The sequence below is a fragment of the Corythoichthys intestinalis genome, unplaced genomic scaffold (genome assembly GCF_030265065.1).
Source record: "Corythoichthys intestinalis isolate RoL2023-P3 unplaced genomic scaffold, ASM3026506v1 HiC_scaffold_25, whole genome shotgun sequence".
Classification (NCBI taxonomy): Eukaryota; Metazoa; Chordata; class Actinopteri; order Syngnathiformes; family Syngnathidae; genus Corythoichthys; species Corythoichthys intestinalis.
Window position 1 is genome coordinate 4699948 of NW_026651594.1, and position 19539 is coordinate 4719486.

The window sequence follows — 19539 nt, forward strand, 5'->3', positions numbered from 1 at the left end:
AGCAATTTGACTTACTGTGTCGTAGTGGAGGACAACAAGATACGAATCAATACAAAATTGTCACAGAAGAATATTTTTGAAGCAATAAATGTTTTAGGGACTGTATATGGCAAATGAAGAAATAAGATTTGGCCCATGTTTTATGGTTTTGGTCTTCTAGATGTTAGTCAATCTGCTCGTCCTGAACCCCAGGAGTCTCCTCGCATGAAAGAAGAGGAGGAGGAAGAGTTGACATCTATCAAGAAGGTGGAGGAAGAATTTGTCCATATCAAAGAGGAGCAGGAGGAGTATTTAATTAGAGTTGAGAACCCCCACATTGAGGAGCAGCAGCAACCGCATCCCCTCAAAACGGAGGAGGAGGACCCTTCATATGTAAAAGTGGAGGTGGTGGACATCCCCAAGTGGACTGATGAGACCTTGAAGGTAAGCCTGTCGCAATATGCAAAAATTCCATTTATCGCACGGTAAGTAAAAATGAAGGCCGTAATTTTCCCGCTGCGATTTTTCACGCGAGTGCTACAGACGTGCTGTTAAGGGCCAAGGGGTGGGGGAAGAAAAATAGAAATGGGATGCGGCCGGCGGTGCATAAGTAATGGCCCCATTTACAAAACAAAATAGGACACCCTTGGGGATGATCCTAGGGTGTCCCAAAATGGGACACCCATGGTACTTCTAGTGTTAAAAGTTCGGCTTCCTTGTTACCAACTACGCAAAACGCATCTTCGTTCCGGGTCCGGCAAAAAATAGCACCGGAGCCAATCCATTCCCATTATATCCTGTTGTTCAACGTATAGACCCCAATCACGTGACGTCACAACTCCGCCCCCCTGACTGGTACCGCCATATTGTCAGTCACCTCATCGTGTTTACATTTTACTGCTACGTACATTCCTCCTATTACTGTGTGTTTTTCTGCTTGTCTAAGGAATCACCGCCTAGTAAACAAACCCAAAAACCTTCCTGACAATCGTTAACATCAATTAATCAAAATGGTGAAGGAGTGTGGCGGTTGGTTGCAGTAACAGAGAAGATAAACGGTAATTTTAGTAGTTGCTGTGTGCCCATTGTTGAAAGGGCAAATCTCGCAAGCAGCACGGTTTGTTTTATCTCGGTCCATAATGCGTTTGTGTCGACAGCCGTTAGACAGCGGCGAAAACATCAATATGATGCCAACATGATCGCAGACATCATCAGACGGAGACTACGAAGCTCGTCGCCACGGTCGCGCAGCAAGAAGGTGTTGTGCCGAAAAATAGCCGCCTTGCGTGAAATGTCCCCCCTGACGGGAGCGCCCACACGGAAACGACTTTCTTGTACCGTGAATATGTATTATTTTACTCTGCTTGAACTAATAAATGTCATACCTTTGTGATTGTCATTGGGATATGGTCGTGAAAACCTATACACTAATACATTTCTGTTCAAAGATGGTTATGTGGCCCAGTCCACGATTTGTTACCAAAATACAGTACTAATATTTTGTGCAATTTAATTATTTAAAACTGATCTTACAGTTGTAAATCCATTACTGTATTGCGTCCATGAAAACATTTAATGTTTTCACTTAAATAAAGCGTTATAAATAAGCGCTGCCGTCAGGGGGGACATTTCACGCTGGGCAGATATTTTTCGCCACACACCGGCCCGTTGTCGATCAAGTTTCATTTTACAATCGTGAAAGCGGTGACGCTCAGCTGACCAAATGTCGGTTTATATTCGGACCGGTGCCGATTTTGGGTACCCGACTCCTCATCGTGGCATAAACTGGAGTATGATTGGAAATTTTGTGGTCTCAGGACGAGCTCTGACACATGGGACGGGACCGGTGAGATTTTGGCAGAACACCAGACGGGAGGAAACATCGGTTTGGGCATCAAATATGGATCTGCCGACTGGGTCGACCGAAGCTTTTCCAAATAACGGCTTTTATGCAACTCATCCAATGAGTTTACAGCGTCTGAAAGCACCGGGGCTTCCATAATTTGCAAGTGAATCCACCTTTAGAAACTACGATCATTGACAATACGGACACACAATGACGGACAATATGGCGGCACAATACAGCGATCACGTGATTGTTTGATGTTGGTGATTGGGGTCTACACCGGCTGCGTCAGTGCTCCAGATTGACTGCGGACCATCTCCGGCGTGCCGGAGCCCGCCGGATGGTTTTGGCTATTTTCTATTTTTGCCGGAGACGCATCCGTCAAAATGGGCAGATTCAGGCCTGGAGTCAACAGCCCAGTGTCTTACTCACGGTTTTAACACCAGCGAACCTGGACAAAGAACGTTTCATCATGGAGGTGGAAAGTCATAAAATGCTTTACGATGCAGCAGATCATTACTTTAAGGACAGCATTGAAAAGGAAGCTGCAAGAGGTCCTATTATGTGTGTTTTTCTGGCAATGATATCAAACACACGACATGCTGACAACTTTGTTTTTATTAACACACAGCGCTAACAACGCTTCCTCAACCTGTGGCACATCACTGTAGCGTGCACTTCACGGTGCCTCGGAAAACATCCAATCAGAATATTAAACATGGAACGCCATAGCAGAAGCTATGAGAATGGACGTTTTATATGCAAGTCATGTAATTTAAAGCAGTAATTAAATAGTGTCGCAAACTCATGGTAAAAGCAAAAAAAAAAAAAAAAATCGGGAAAAAATGTTTAATCAAATCAAGTCCACCTCTCTCTCTTCATCTCTGATGAGTACAGACTCCGCGTGTTTGTCGTTGTTTTGAATGCCACATTACGACAGGACGGAGTTGGCGAACCGCAGCCGTGCGCACCCGGTATGTTTTGCCTGTTTTTGACGTACTGCGGGGCACGCAGTCAACACAATGCCATGCCGGACCCGGAACGAAGATGCACCCAGTGTATATGGACCCTGTGTCTCTGTCTCACTGCCGCGTCACATAAACAAAACAACATCACCATTGCGTGCTTCAGGGTGCCTCGGAAAACATCCAATCAGAATATTACACATGGAATGCCATAGCAGAGGCTATGAGGGGGAAAAGTTTTCATTTGCCAAAATGCTTGTTATTAAGTGCAATTTTATTTTTTTCTTGAAAAAGACTATTTATTCTGTGTTTCTGTGCGGAATTAATAGTGTTGTCGTTTACTTAAAAGAGGCATGGTCTTGTTTTTAGTTGTGATTTCTTAAAAAGTATTTTTGAATTTAAGAGTAAACATTCATCACGTTTAAATGGGTGTACTTGATTTATTAATATATACTGTATTCTCCCTGTGTCATTGTAAATTGGTTTAAAAAAAAAGGGGGGGGGTGGGGCAATAATATCGCATATCGCAATAATTTATGAGATAAATTATTGCACACTAAAATTTGTTATCGTGACATGCCTACTTGAAGGGTGAAGATGGAGGTCTGAGTGAGGCCAGCAGAGGGGCAGAGCGTCCGAGTGGCAGCAGCAGCAGTTCAAAAGAAGGATTCCAAGCAGACAACCTCATCGCTCGACCATCAGAGAGTGACGCCTTCACATCACACTCGCTGTTTTGTGAGTATCATGTTACTTACCTTGAGGGTAGTGCGGGGCTGTTTCTGTAGAAGCCTGAGCTGTCATTTGGTGGCATTCGTTCAATCCGTTTAATCTTTATGCGATAGTGTGTCCAATCCTTGTTGTTTGACGATATGACTGACTCATTTTGACATCGGCACATCAGCGCAGGTTTAAGGTGCCATACATATTGGAGGTGGAGTGGCTCAGTGGTAGTGTAGTTGTCGCCAGAGGTCGTGAGTTTGATTCTCTGCCCTGATGAACTCGTCTAAGTATCCTTGAGCAAGATACTGAACCCCAAATTGCTCCTGGTGCTGCATCACCAGTAGGTGGATGGCGAGATACTGTAAAGTGCTTTGAGAGCCTTGAAAGGTGGAAAAGCACTATACAAGTATAACAACATTTACCATGTACAGTGGTACTCGACAGACGATCGCTTCGACGCACGATCTTTTCGACATCCGACGTAAAATTTGAGTCAACATTTGTTTCTACATCCGAGGACATGCTCGAAATATGACGATTTATGTAGTGCTCTCTCGACTAGTAGACGTTGTCAACATCATCGATGACGTAAATACATCGACAGGCAAAACATACCGTCGACATGTAATGATGGGTTTTAAAAAAATTATGCGGATAAAGTTTAGAATGGCGAACGCTCGCCATGCAAGCGGTGAAAGCGGCATAATGCCAAAAAAGCGGACAAGAATGGCCAGAGCCTGGAATTTCAAGGAAAATATGGAGGGTGCCACTGTGTGTCTCTTTGCCAAGCTGAGCTCGCATGCCACGGTAGCACGCTGACTATGAACGAACACTTGAAGCGCAGTCACGCAGGTGTCATTTTGGAAGACGAGAAGAAACAGCAAGCTAGCGGATCGTAAGTCCATACAACTCTCTAACGATTTTTTTTAAATTGAAGTTTCCTTTATATGCATCGTATTAACATGCATCGTCGTATATATATATATATATATATATATATATATATATATATATATATATATATATATATATATATTTACACACACACATAATAAAAATGTATATGGAAACACTAGGGAAAACACTAGGGATGTCCCGATCAAGGTTTTTGCACTTCCGATCCGATACCGATATTGTTTTGCACTTCCGATCCGATACCGATACTGGCCGATACCGTTAGCGACCTATCTGAGCATGTGTTAAAGTTTAAAGTTATTTAGCCTCCTTACTTAGTTGGCAGACTCATTTTGAAAAAGGTTTTAGTACTCTTGATAACAACTAGCCAGCTGAATTAGGTGAGTTTGAATAACACACAACGGTTGGTAACAAGAAACTGACCTGTTTATTCAGTGACAAACACAAAACATTATAAATAACAAACAGAAATGGCATAGTCAGTCAGTAAAACGTGCAAATAATATTGTAAACTGTCTTAAAGGGTATGACAGCACCTGGGGAAATGCTAATATTCCATCATTTATCCATCAACGCATGCCTTTTGAATTAATATCATGCCACTTCGTGTAATTACACACATCGCAACACCAAGAAAATGATAGAAATTAGGTCGATTGTCAAGCTAAAAACGACCCGCCCCCGAGATGCCGGAAATCTAGCATATTGTGTGCGTGACGTCACTATAGGGAAACAACCGGCTCAGTGCTTAGTACTGAATGGCGGCAATGATGGCGGACAATTTTGTTTCTATTTGCAGCGACGAATCCGACGTAACGAACATTCTTCTAATGGTGACGAGGAGAGTTATGAACCTTTCGTTGGTGTTTTGGGTTATCAATTTGAGCCCAAACGAAAGCCAATGCAGCCTAATGAAAGGATCATTGAGGGGAGCAATCACACTGATGAAACACTGGCGGCAACAGAATCACCGAATGGTTTGTTTTGCATTTCTTTTTGTGAGACTGATACACCGTGACCGCAAAATAAAGGAATGTATAGAATAATTATCATTTAATATGCTGTCATCGGTTTCGCTCTGCCAACCGACACAAATATGAATGCGATTAGAGGATTTGTTCTATATATTTTACGAGCGATAATTCATACATGTGTCCAGTCCTATATCCAATGCGTGATATGTTTTTTATTATAAAAGAGTACTCACTCTGGCCATTTCCCTCCTTTGCTTTGCCTGGAGTGGGTGAGGTGGTCTCATCAGAGCCAGTCATCATCCTCTTTCACCGGGCACCGCATCTGCTTTCAGCAGCAATTTCTTAGCAAAACCTGATTTCATTTGCCCATAGTTCGTATAGCTTTCAGGTGTAAAATGAGCACCACACTAGGCCTGTCGCGATAACAAATTTTAGTGTGCGATAATTATTCTCATAAATTATTGCGATATGCGATATTATTGCGCCCCCCCCCCCCAATTTTTTTCTAACCAATTTACAATAACACAGTGCGAATACAGTATATATTAATAGATCAAGTACTCCCATTTAAACACGATAAATATTTACTCTTAAATTCAAATATACTTTTTAAAGAAATCACAACTAAAAACAATAGACCCTGCCTCTTAAGTAAAAAACAACAATATTGATACCGCACAGAAACACGGAATAAATAAAATGTGTTTAAAAAAAAAAAAAATTGCACTTAATAACTTAAGCATTTAGGAAAATGAAAACATTTCCCGTCATAGCTTCTGCAATGGTGTTCCATAGGGATGCAACGATACAGTTAAGTCATGGTTCGGTACGAATTTTGATACGGGGGACACGATTTTCGATCCGATTCAATACATTTAATGCTCTGTAAAAAAAAATAACAATTGTATTTTTTGTTTCTTTTTTTTTTTTTTTTTTTTTTTGCTAACGAGCAAAAATTAAATTGCCATCATATAAACATGCATTTTAGTGCATAATATTTACGTGCTTACTTCTTACTGATATGAAAAAAAATTGTATAAAAGTGCTGAGAACAATCTTTACTGTTTGTAAAGTGAGGCAGGGCACACCGTTGATTGCTACAGCTCTCTTAGCAGCCAGGTTTACTACATGAGCAAGACATCCTATTTATGGTCCGAATCCATCTGTGTCACGTACTGAATTAACAATATTCGCAACATTATCTACAGTCACTGGTATGGATTGATTTGGCCTTCTTAACCTCATGTGACAAATGACAGTTTAGAATTCATCGATGGACTACGTGTCCCATAATCACTCTGGGCTCACGTAGCCAATGGCATGGGACGTACCACATCTAGTTTGCCATTTCATGATATCTAGTGTGTGCGCGCAACCGCGCATTAAAAAAGTTAGCAAGCGCCGCTGGAGTCACGTCTGCTTATTACTACACCAGCATTTGATGGCTTTCATAAACAGGACGAGTTTGAAGCACAGCGCTCTTCATTTCATTCAGCTGTTCGTTGTCAAAGTGAGGTTATTCGTAGCAGCCAAGTCGGTAACAATGTTTTGGCGGACTTCGTTGTAAATATCCAGCGTTGTGCCGAAAAATAGCCGCCCCGTGTGAAATGTCACTCCTTACGGGAGCGCCCACACGTCAACAACACCGGCGCGCCATAGATGGTCCACAGTCACTCCGGAGCACTGACGCGGCCGGTATTCGTTGAACAATAGGATATAATGGGAACGATTGGCTCTGGCGCTAGTTTTTGCCGGACCTGGAACGAAGATGCATTTTGCGCAGTTGGTAACGAACTTTTAACAGCACGTCGGCTGCACACGCGCACACACGTGCACGCGAGGCGATAAATTGCAGCGGAAAAATTACCGCCTTCATTTTTATATATCGCGCGATAAATGGAATTATTGCATATTGCGACAGGCTTACACCACACAAAACCGTGCCGGAGGCTGGGTCTGCAAAATTAGCCCTCTTAGCACTGACGAACTTTACTCATTGTCTGCGTAGTCCAGCTCTTTTTCTCCCGTTCAGGAACTCATGGGTACTACATTGCGACAAATGGCTATTTGTAAACCACATAGCATGACAGAATTGAACCATTTTAGCGATTTTTTGATAAAACACGAACGCAACTCTCTCGTTGATAAACAACGATGGCACCTGCCTCGACCTTTTGTTTCCTTGTTATGACGTCTCCGTCCTATTCGGCTGTTTCCGGAACACTTTCGGAAATGTTCCGTCATTTTCGATCCGTTTTCGATAATTGCTCATTAATGTGATTGATTTTTTTGTTAACTTTATCAAAATTTGTTATCTTGGCACATAACGGTTCTATTGATGTTTCACACGCCCTTTGCGTTTTCATACCCTTTAAAAAAGCAAAACACACCAACAACCTTGTGGAAAATCCCACAAATCCCCCAAGCTATTAGATGCTTTAAATGTTTCATGCATTAGTTACAAAAATAGTATAAAAAGCCTCTCAGGTTTAAATTAACGACTATTTCAGTATCAAGTTAACATTTTAAAACAGTAAATAAAATACTCAAGTCCCCATTCTGTATCAGCAGCTTTAAACTACATTCAATTCATTTAATTATGCGAATCAACTGTTAAAGTTGTTAAAATTGCTCCCGTTATTCCATAATTTCCCTTCTGTCTACTTTCGACATGTGAAAGTTTTAAAACTGTTTTGAAGATAGATTCAAGTCAAGATTTTGCCGATTTGGAGTATTTTAGATAAAAAGTTCATTAGGTTCGCTTGGAAGGTTCACAACAGCCTACTAGGGAAGTCTTCTGCCTTAAGATGGCGGCTGTTTACTAACGCATCTGGTTTTCATTACTTCAGTGTTGCTAACGCAGTCGAGTCTGTCGTGTAGCATCTTGTTCTATATACATATGATATCAATTATTTCCAGTAAAACGACGTTGACGTAGTTTGTAGCGGCTGTCAGCAGCAGTCAAGTATTCTTGTGTTTTTTATCCAGCGGCATGAGTTGAGTTAAAGCCGTGAGTTGAGCATTGGCATTACCCGGGTCTATGACAAGCATTATGTTTACTTTCGGGACGCAATGCGGTCAGTTTCTCATTGCGTCCCGAAGACCACGCTGTGTATTAGTTCCGCTTTACTTGACATACTGTATTTCAGTAATCGGAATTTGGATGTTTCTGAATCGTTCTCGAATCTTCCACGGCCGAATCGCTCAAGGATGTAATGACGGCTGGGCATGTTGTACCGTGGTTCTAAGTGTTGGATGGTGCGTCTTTACTTACGTGAGATAATGGCTCGTCATCCAGAATGAATTCTTCGGCAATGACATCGGTTATTCCCTGGGCTTTGGGACTGTCGAGTGCCAGTTTGTCACGCATAGCAAAAGTTTCTGCCAGTGTTAGTTGCGTAGGACCTTTCTTTTTGTCTTCGGTTTTCTTAACATACTCCTAATATTGTTTGTGGTGGTATTTCGCTAAATGCTTGATTAGGTTGGTTGTATTAAAACTTCTTACAGCTTTACCACTACGCTTGACTTTATTGTGGCATATGTTGCACTCTGCCTGTTCGTCTTTGTCGTCCTTTAAGGTGAAATGATCCCACACAGCTGACATTTTTACCGATAGTCTCTCGGTAAATTGGGAGACGGTAATGTAAATTTAGTGTATTGAAGGTGTGCCGTAAAAATGCGGACCGGATTTTAGGGAAATAGAAGCAAAAACTGGAATGGATTATGTAAATCGGTGCACTGGAAAACCCGGACCAGACTCCCCCCCCCCCCCCCCCCCCCCCCCCCAAAAAAAAAAAAAAAACTGGATCGGGAGTCTGGATCGAAATTTTTCCGTGTTCCGATCCGATACCGATGCGCATTTTTTTGCCCATATCGGCGTACGATCCGATCCAAATATCGGATCGGGACATCTCGAGGAAACGGCGCTGGCCTGCTTACTATAATCCATGACTGCATTAATGTTAATTACTTTATATTATAAAGTATTATTCTGTATATACATATAGGAGTATGCTCGAAAATTAATACTATATATTTAATTTTTGTTACTATTAGGGATGTCCCGATCCAGGTTTTTGCACTTCCGATCCGATACCGGCCGATACTGATATCTGAGCATGTATTAAAGTTATTTAGCCTCCTTACTTAGTTGTCAGACTCATGTTGAAAAGGGTTTTAGTACTCTTGATAACAACTAGCCAGCTGAATTAGGTGAGTTTGAATAACACACAATGGTTGGTAACAAGAAACTGACCTGTTAATTCAGTGATACACAAAACATTATAAATAACAAACAGAAATGGCATAGTCAGTCAGTAAAACGTGCAAATAATATTGTAAACTGTCTTGAAAAAGCAAAACAAACAAACAACCTCAGTGGAAAATCCCACAAACCCCCCAAGCTATTAGATGCTTTTAGTGTTTCGTGCATTAGTTACAAAAATTGTACAAAAAGTCTCTCAGGTTCAGGGGTCGCGTTAACCGAATATTTTCCGTCGTTGACCGTTTTTTTAAAACGGTGACGGAAAAAACTGAAGTCCATCTGTCATTTTGACAGGTTGCAATTCACACCCTAGACCACAGGGTGGCGAGTGAGCATATTAATTAGCTATTGTCTCTCTTGATGCATGACGTCGTTGGCCTTACTCGGAAAAATGTCAAGGCAACTGAGTGTCCGAAGTTTCTTCAAAAAGCCCCAAAACAACGGTGGTGTTGATAAAAGAGGTGAAAAAAGAGGGACTGATGCAGTGAAGGATGACAACAAATCAAGTGAATCGCCGGTTCACTCCTCACTGTGCAAGCAGTTGAAAACGCTGCCAATTACCAAGAAGGACAGAATTGGTAACATCGTGAAAGCGGCATAAAGCCAAAAAAGCGGACCAGACTAGCCAGAGCCTGAAATTATTTCAAGGAAAATATGGAGGGTGCCACCACTGTGTGTACTCTTTTTGCTAAGCTGAGCTCGCATACCTCGGTAGCACGTGGGCTATGAACGAACACTTGACACGCCGTCACCCAGGTGTATTTCGGAAGACAACAGGAAACAACAAGCTAGCGGATTGTAAGTCCATCCAACTTTCTAACGATTTTTTTAAAAATTGGAAGTTGCCTTTATGTGCGTCGTAGCATTATTTTTTTTTAACGCAACCCTTCCAGATTCTTTGTTTAACCCATAGCAAAGCCCTTGAAAGCGAAAATGCTTTTCTTCGGCAATCTTTGGAAATCTTCGGAAATTACGTCACACTGGGAAGTGCGAGGGAAGTCCGCCATAGAACAGTATTGTTTGTTGCATTGCTTCTCGGTAAGATGCCACGGCGGTGTGTGTGGCGATGTTTTGTTCTCACTCAAACGAAAAGTTGTATGAGTGGCCAAAGGATAGCAGGGCACGTAAATGGACATCTTTCGTTCGCACGAAGCGAATGAATTTCATGCCATCATCGAGTAGTGTTCTCTGCTGCAAACACTTCGAAGATGCCTGCTTCCTTAACCGGTCTGCCTATGATCAAGGATTTGCCAAAAAGTAAGTGTGATTTTTGGATAGATGACTGATGACTTTGTCAAAGCAGAGCTGCCAACTGTTGTGGAATGAACAGTATAAGCTAGCGACGTTAGCCGAGGCTATCCCCGATCATAGTTGTTGTTGCGTTCGCTAGGTTAAGCGTGTTTAAATTGTGCGTCATCTACGATCTTGTCCGAAAGGGTTAATCCACTGTCAATCGGGAAAGGGGTGTTGATGTGCACATAAGCGGGTCGGCGTCACGGTAATTCACGGTCACGTTGCAGATAGCCTTCTAGTTTGTGTTTCGCCGCTTCGCGAGAGCCGCTGACAGGTGACAAGTGTTGCTTTTAATGTCTGGCAGCGAATCAGCGAGCGCGCAGGCCACGCAGTGAATCATGGGAAATGTAGTCTCGGGACAACACTGAATTGGTGCTTTGTAATCTGTTCGCTTGTTTGAAAAAACTACATTTCCTCACGCCATTAGACGCCACTTTGTTTTCTTATTGTTGCCACAAAAAAGTGGAGAAAGTCATCGGCGACTGTGATATAGTGGATATTATTTAGTTGTAATACGGGAGTTCACCAGTGGAGTGTACGCATGTCATTTAGATGTGTTATTTTTTGTGCCTTACTCCTTCACTAAGAGAGAAACGTTGTTGTTCAGAGTCACTTGGCAAGACTTTGAGTAATGTTGTAAAAGCCAATAAAGGTGTCGTGTGGGTCACTCGGTCAAGATATAACAACGACTCATCTCCTTCTTTCCCCCCAACATTTTTGTATTATTATTTTATATGCACGAGAGCTGCCGGGTCTGCCAAAATGAGCATGAAGTCTGATTTTTTTTTTTTTAAATGTCATCAGATGGACAAAAACATAAAATTATGTACAAATGCCTGCATCTTCAAATCATGTAAATAATAACAGCCTATATCTTACCAATGTTGTAATCTCGATGGGTCTTGTATCCATTCCATGTCAGGAAGTCTAGGCACATTGTTTGCATCCTGACTGGCGTCTGGCTAATAACATAGAATTCCAATCTCCTCTTCTTCCTCCAAGTCTTCAAAAACTTGGATCTCCTCCCTTGCGCTTGATCTATCGCTTATATAGCTGTTTGAATCATTGTTTGAAGGACTTTGTATTAGGCCTGAACGATATTGGAAAAAACTATTGTTGCGATTTTTTTGAGGTGTGCAATATATTGCGATATTATATTGCGATAGTAATAAATAAATAAATAAAAAATATATATATATATATATTTTTTTTTAAAGAAATTTTCACTAGATGACTTGAATAGCTGTTTGGAAATACTTTGCATGACACACCGTGACCACAGTGTATTCATATAATACCGTTTCATTAGTGAATGATTAAGATTGCTGTATGAAGGGATCCAGGAAGCCATGTCTGCTCAAAATAGATAATTTATTGAACACAATATTTGACACTTCAACAGCAGCAAATATATTACATGACAAATAAAAGAGCAGGTGCATTCGTCCCCCAAGTTTTTGACAAAATATAACAATATATAAAAACTTCTGTAAAATAACAACAAAGTTGTAAACATATTTGAACAAAAATATTAAATATGACAAGAGTTGTTCACAAACTATAACCATAAATAAAAACCTTAGTAAAACAACAATAAAGTTGTCAACATATTTGAATTTAAATATTAAATCTGTCAAATAAAAGTGCAAGTGCATTAATCCCCTGAGTTGTTTGCACAAAATATAACAATATAAAACTGCAACAAAGTTGTAAAAATATTTAAACAAAAATATTAAGTATCAAAACTTTATGTGCAGCTGTACTATAGTGTAAGACAAGGCCCCAAAGCCTTATATAAAGGAATGTTGTTTTTAACCTCATCAACTGACATCAAGCTGCAAGGTAACCAACCTTACCAAGCTGACTCCCAAAACATCGGCAACCTTACCAAGCTGACTCCCAAAACATCGGCAACCTTATCAAGCTGACTCCCAAAACATCGGCAACCTTATCAAGCTGACTCCCAAAACATCGGAATAACATAACATGTTTTTCTCGTCAACCGTGTGAAACATCTAATCGCACTCGAACGGGAGGGGAAGTTACGGGGCGCGGTACTTGCTATAAAGAAGCGACGGAGACAAGTACAATCAGAGTCTGCTGTGGGTTTATGCGCGGACGCCCAGCCTTGGTATTTTCTTGCTCGCTTTACTGAGGACGCCCGGCTCTCCGTCCTTCCAGCACACGGTAATGAGATTTATGTTATTGCATGTAATCTATGAGCTGAAATACAATTGTTGCTTGTTTGCTTGTACACTTTATACTGTGGGTTAAATAAAATGTGCCGCTTGTTTAACGCAGTGAAGTGTTATTGTTTGCTGTCCATGTAAGTCGCCGACGATCCGCGATCCTGAAGTTAATGATAAGTCATAGCAATTGATTATGAGTTGTGACTATTATATTATTTGATACTGTAATTGATTATAAGCAGTGTCTACTCAAAGAATACTTGTCTGATTGGATATAACAGACAAATTAACCCATTGTAGCCTGGTGATTGGGTATCAGCCTCGCTACTATTCACTTTCATTGATACTGTGATTGATCATAAGCAGTATCAGAATTGTTTCAAAACATATAGTTATTTGAAAAATACAATTTACAATTAATTTAAATATAAAAGAAACAGAAACTCAATTGAACTGAATAACTGCAAATAACTGTGATGAATAACAGAACCATTTTAACTCCCAAATTTCCTGCCTTCCTGATAGCTGTCACATGAATAAAAAGAAGAAAAGACATTCCTGCAGCTGTGTTATGTATTTGTCTGCATATCGTCCACCTTCCTTGCTCAGCAATTCTCAACTGGGTCTCATAGGTTTTTGGCCAAGACTACTAGTTTATCCACCATTGCAGGCTTGAGACAAGAACGTTGGCACGTAACAATGTTCCCACCTGTACTAAAAAGCCTCTGATGGGAAGCTCGTAGCAGGAATGCATAGATACCTGCGTTTTAATTGGTCCCACATGTTCGACGGATTGCTTCTTGTTGAGGCAACCACGGCGAGGCACTGTCGACTGGGCTGTTTTTTGTTCCTTATATTCTTGTCGATAGCCAAAATGGGAGACAGTCTTCCCTATTCAACGTGTTGCTTGCTTTCACTTTGAAAACGGCCCCTCCTCCCTCCGCTCTGCTGTTCGTCCCCTCCTCCCTCCACTCCGCTGTAGCGGGGGAGGAGCCGATGACTGCGAGTTGGAGAGAATGAGAGGCTGTGCGCTCTCCTTCCCGCTCCTTCCTCAAAACCAGGGGTTCCCAACCTATTCCACTAAGGCACACTGTGGGTGCAGGATTTCATTCTTACCAAACAAGATGACAACACTTTTTCCCCAATCTGGTGTTTTACAAGTGCAATCAGTTGATTGCAGTCAGGTGTGGCTTGTTTTAGCAGAAGCCTCATTGGTTCAACTGTCTCTGCTGGATCGGCTGGAACAAAAACCAGGACCCACAGTGTGCCTTGAGGACTGGGTTGAAAACCCCTGCTCAAAACAAACGTTAGTGGATTAAAAAAAGTGAAATGAAAAAACTATCGCACGTCCTTGCGATGGGACTATTGCGCATGCACACATCGCGATGGCGATGTTTAAACGATATATCGTTCAGGCCTACTTTGTATGGCGGCCGTATGTATGGAGGTGCCATCGCGTTCCCGGTGTGACGTATTACTTCCGGGTTCGTCCCCTTTCAGGCTCGAACTTCGGAAACGCGATTATTTTGTCAAATATACAACATAAAAATTATTTTTTCTTGCTTTATTTGTTGGACAATGTTTAATTACTTTACTTGTGACCCTATTTGGCATGTGAAGAAATTACTTCACATTACTGCTTTATGTAAGCGACTGTTTCAGTATCAAATAAACAGTTTAAAACAGTAAATAAAATACTCAAGTCCCCATTCTGTATCAGCAGCTTTAAACTACATTCAATTAATGTTGCGTATCAACTGTTAAAGTTGTTAAAATTGCTCCCGTTATTCCATAATTTCCCTTCTGTCGACTTTCGACATGTGAAAGTTTTAAAACTGTTTTTAAGATAGATTCAAGTCAAGATTTTGCCGATTTAGGAGTATTTTAGATTAAAAGTTAATTAGGTTTGCTTGGAAGGTTCGCTACAACAGCCTTCTGGGGAAGTCTCCTGCTTTAAGATGGAGGCTGTTTACTTACGCCGACAAGACTGTCATATCGCATCTAGTTTTCAAAACGTGTCGCTAACACCGTCGAGTCTGTCATTTTGCATCGAGTTCTATATACATATGATATCTATTATCTACAGTAAAATGATGTTGACGTAGTTTGTAGCGGCTGTCAGCTGCAGTCCGGTATTCTTGTGTTTTTTATCGAGCAGCATGAGATGAGCCGAAGCCGTGAGTTGAGCATTGGCATTACCCGGGTCTATGACGAGCATGATGTTTACTCCCGGGACGCAATGCGGTCCGTTCCTCATTGCGTCCCGAAGACCGGGCTGTGTATTAGTTCCGCTTTACTTGACATATTTCAATAATCGGAATTTGGATATTTGTGTATGTTCTCGAATCTTCCACGGCCAAATAGCTCAAGGCTCACTCAAGGATGTAATGACGGCTGGGCATGTTGTACTGTGGTTCTAAGTGTTGTATGGTGCGTCTTTACTCACGAGAGATAATGGCTCGTCATCCAGAATGAATTCTTCGGCAATGACTCTTGTTATTCCCTGGGCTTTGGGACTGTCGAGTGCCAGTTTGTCACGCATAGCAAAAGTTTCTGCCAGTTGTGTAGGACCTTTCTTTTTGTCTTCGGTTTTCTTAAAGGGTATGAAAACACTAAGGGGCTGTGAGATATCAATAGAACCGTTATGTGCCAAGATAACAAATATTAATAAAATTAACAAAAAAATAAATCGCATTCATGACCAATTATCGAAAAAAGATCGAAAATTACGAACATTTCCGAAAGTATTCCGGAAACAGCCGAATGAGGCGGAGACGTCATAACAAGGAAACAAAAGGTCGAGGCAGGTGCCATCGTTGTTTATAGACGAGAGAGTTACGTTCATGTTTTATCAAAAAAAATCGCTAAAATGGTTCAAACCTGTCATGCTATGTGGTGTACAAATAGCTATTTGTCGCAATGTAGTACCCATGAGTTCCCGAACGCGAGAAAAAGAGCTGGACTACGCAGACAATGAGTAAAGTTCGTCAGTGTTAAGAGGGCTAATTTTGCAGACCCAGCCTCCGGCACGGTTTTGTATGGTGCGCATTTTACACCTGAAAGCTATACGAACTATGAACAAATGAAATCCTACCTACACGCGCAGCCACCTAAATGTCCCGAGATAACAAGAAAGAGGACGATGACTGGCTCTGATGAGACCACCCCAGGCAAAGCAAAGGAGGGAAATGGCCAGAGTGAGTATTCTTTTATAATAAAAAACATCACGCATTGGATATAGGACTGGACACATGTATAAATTATCGCTCGTAAAATATATAGAACAAATTCTCTAAGCCCATTCATATTTGTGTCGGTTGGCAGAGCGAAAACCGATGATAGCACATTAAATGATAATTATTCTATACATTATTTTGCGGTCACGGTGTATCAGCTTCACAAAAAGAAATGCAAAACAAACCATTTGGTGTTTCTGTTGCAGCCGGTGTTTCATCAGTGTGATTGCTCCCCTCGATGATCCTTTCATTAGGCTGCATTGGCTTTCGTTTGGGCTCAAATTGATAACCCAAAAGACCAAAGAAAGGTTCGTAACTATCCTCGTCACCATTAAAAGAATGTTCGTTACGTCTGATTCGTCACTGCAACTAGAAACAAAATTGTCCGCCATCATCGCCGCCATTCAGTACTAAGCACTGAGCCAGTTGTTTCCTTACTGTGACGTCACGCACACAATGTGTTAGATTTCCGGCATCTCGGGGGCGGGTCGTTTTAGCTTGACAATCGACCTAATTTCTATCATTTTCTTGGTGTTGCGATGTGTGTAATTACACAAAGTGGCATGATATTAATTCAAAAGGCATGCGTTGATGGATAAATGATGGAATATTAGCATTTCCCCAGGTGTTGTCATACCCTTTAACATACTCTTTATATTGTTTATGGTGGTATTTCGCTAAATGCTTGATTAGGTTGGTTGTAGGAAAACTTCTTACAGCTTTACCACCAAGCTTGTCTTAATTGTGGCATATGTTGCACTCTGCCTCTTCGCCTTTGTCGTCCTTTAAGGTAAAATGATCCCACACAGCTGACATTTTTACCGATAAACTTTAAATTTACATTGCAATCATAATGTAGGAGATGCCACAGAGGTAAATTGGGAGACTGTGTGCCGTAAAATGGGGACCGGATTTTAGGGAAACCAAAGCATAAACTGGAATGGATTATGTAAATCGGTGCGCTGGAAAACCCGGACTGGATTTTTAAAAAAAAAACTTGATCGGGAGACTGGATCAGAATTTTTCCGTGTTGGCCGATCCGATACCGATGCACATTTTTTTGCGCATATCGCGGTCGATCCGATCCAAATATCGGATCGGGACAACATGAGTTACTATGACTATGTGTGTCTTTGATTCAAAATAATTGTAGTGATATTTCAGTATGCCTTCTGCTTTATCTATTTTCAGGTTAAAACAAACAAAAGTTGAACAGTTTTTTCCCCTCCTCATAAAATGCGGAATGCACACCAGAAAGAGCATCTGAACTCACACAAAGTATTCTGAAATTGATTGTCTGGAACATGAGGCAGATTGCAATTTTAACATTTTAACAATTTTTAACATTTAGAACAATATAGACATACTACAAAAAGAGTAAGAATTGCTTTGACTCCTGTTAAAGGGTATGTGATGCCCTGGGAAATTTTTAATTTTAATTCCATCATTTATCCATAAACGCATGCCTTTTGTATTCATATCATGCCACTTCGTGTAATTACACACGAGAAAATGAGAGAAATTTGGCTCGATTGTCAAGCTAAAACGACCGGGGCCCGAGATCTGGCAGATTGTGTGTGTGACGTCATTTCAAGTGAAGAGAGTGCCACCGGCCACTAGGGGGGCAGCGCCTGTCTGCATCAATATAATTCCTTCTAGTGAGGGGAGAATTAGCGGTGTTTTGAGCTGTTTATGCTGTTGCATTGTGTTCGTCCTGCACATATTCCAGGTTCCCTCATGAAGAAACACCCCGTGTTGTCAATAAAAGAGAATTCAGAATTGACAGTGAGGGGTGTTTCTTCAACAAGAAAAAAGGCTCAGTGCTTTATTACTGAATGGCGGCGATGATGGCAGACAATTTCGTTTCTAGTTTCAGCGACGAATCCGACGTAGAAGGACGTAACGAATGTTCATCTAATGGTGACGAGGAGAGTTACGAAGGTTTAATTGGTGTTTTAGGTTACCAATTTGAGCCCAAACGAACGCCAATGCAGTGTAATGAAACGGTCATTGAGGGGAGCAATGACACTGATTAAACATCGGCAGCAGATCGTGTGGGAAACAACGAATGATATTTTTTGCATTTCTTTTTGTGAAGCTGATACACCGTGACCGCAAAATAAAGTAATGTATAGAATAATTATCATTTATTGCGCTATCATAGTTTTTCGCTCTGCCAACAGACACAAATATGAATGGGATCAGAGGATTTGTTCTATATATTTTACAATCGATAATTTATACATGTGTCCAGCCCTGTATCCAATGCGTGATATTTTTTTTATTATAAAAGAGTACTCACTCTGGCCATTTCAAGCTTGGCTGCTCCCCTCCTTTGCTTAGCCTTAGCCTCCTTTGCCAGTCATCGTCCTCTTTCTTGATATCTCGGGACATTTAGGTGGCTGGTGTATGGTGGGCACCGCATCTGCTTTGAGCAGCAATCTTGCAGCAAAACCTGATTTCACTTGTCCATAGTTCGAAAAGCTTTCAGGTGGAAGATAACAGAAAACCGTGCCGGAGGCTGGGTCTAGAAAATTAGCCCTCTTTGCACGGACGAACTTTACCCATTGTCTGCGTAGTCCAGCTTTTTTTTTTTCCGCGTTCGGGAACTCATGGATACTATATTCCGATAAATAGCTATTTGTACACCACATAGCACAGCAGTTTTGAACCATTTTAGTGATGTTTTGGTCATCGATGTCGTAAATGCGTCGACGGGCAAAACATACAGTCCACGGGTAATAACGGGGTAAAAAAAAATTGCATGCGGATAAAGTTTAGAATGGCGGGCGCTCGCGATACAAGCCGTTGTTACTGGCACCCACAGGGCTATTTCAATGTGACCGGCGTTGTCAGATTGAGCAAAGAGGAAGAAATTGGGCGAGCGAGAGAGAGGGAGTGAGATTGGTGAGTTGGGTAGCGCCGAGTTGAGTGGCTGCGTCCCCCACGTTTTTGTTTTGGTCAATAAAAGTATCCATAAAGAGCCATCCGACGCCTCTCGGTGTTTTTATGCACACCGCCGCCTTCTGAGGAGGAAATCGGACGAACCCGGACGAACCGACGACAACGAGCCAAGTAAATCGCCGGTTCACTCCTCACGATGGCGAGGAGTTGAAAACACTGCCAATTACCGAAAAGGGCATAATTGGTAACACGTG

The 19539-nt window shown here is 41.5% G+C and overlaps 1 protein-coding gene across 8 annotated transcripts in view; it reads left to right on the plus strand.

Annotated features, from left to right (window-relative positions):
- Window positions 1-19539, plus strand: part of LOC130911305 (zinc finger protein 79-like) — a 76411-nt gene that overhangs the window by 43169 nt on the left and 13703 nt on the right. For 6 of the 8 annotated variants that reach the window (XM_057829178.1, XM_057829180.1, XM_057829176.1 and 3 more), the window contains 2 exons: window positions 161-423; window positions 3381-3525. In XM_057829178.1, the coding sequence (XP_057685161.1) occupies window positions 205-423; window positions 3381-3525 (364 nt within the window). In that variant the 5' untranslated portion in view covers window positions 161-204. The remainder of the gene's footprint in view (window positions 1-160; window positions 424-3380; window positions 3526-19539) is intronic. The other 2 variants (XM_057829181.1, XM_057829174.1) reach the window with 1 other exon arrangement.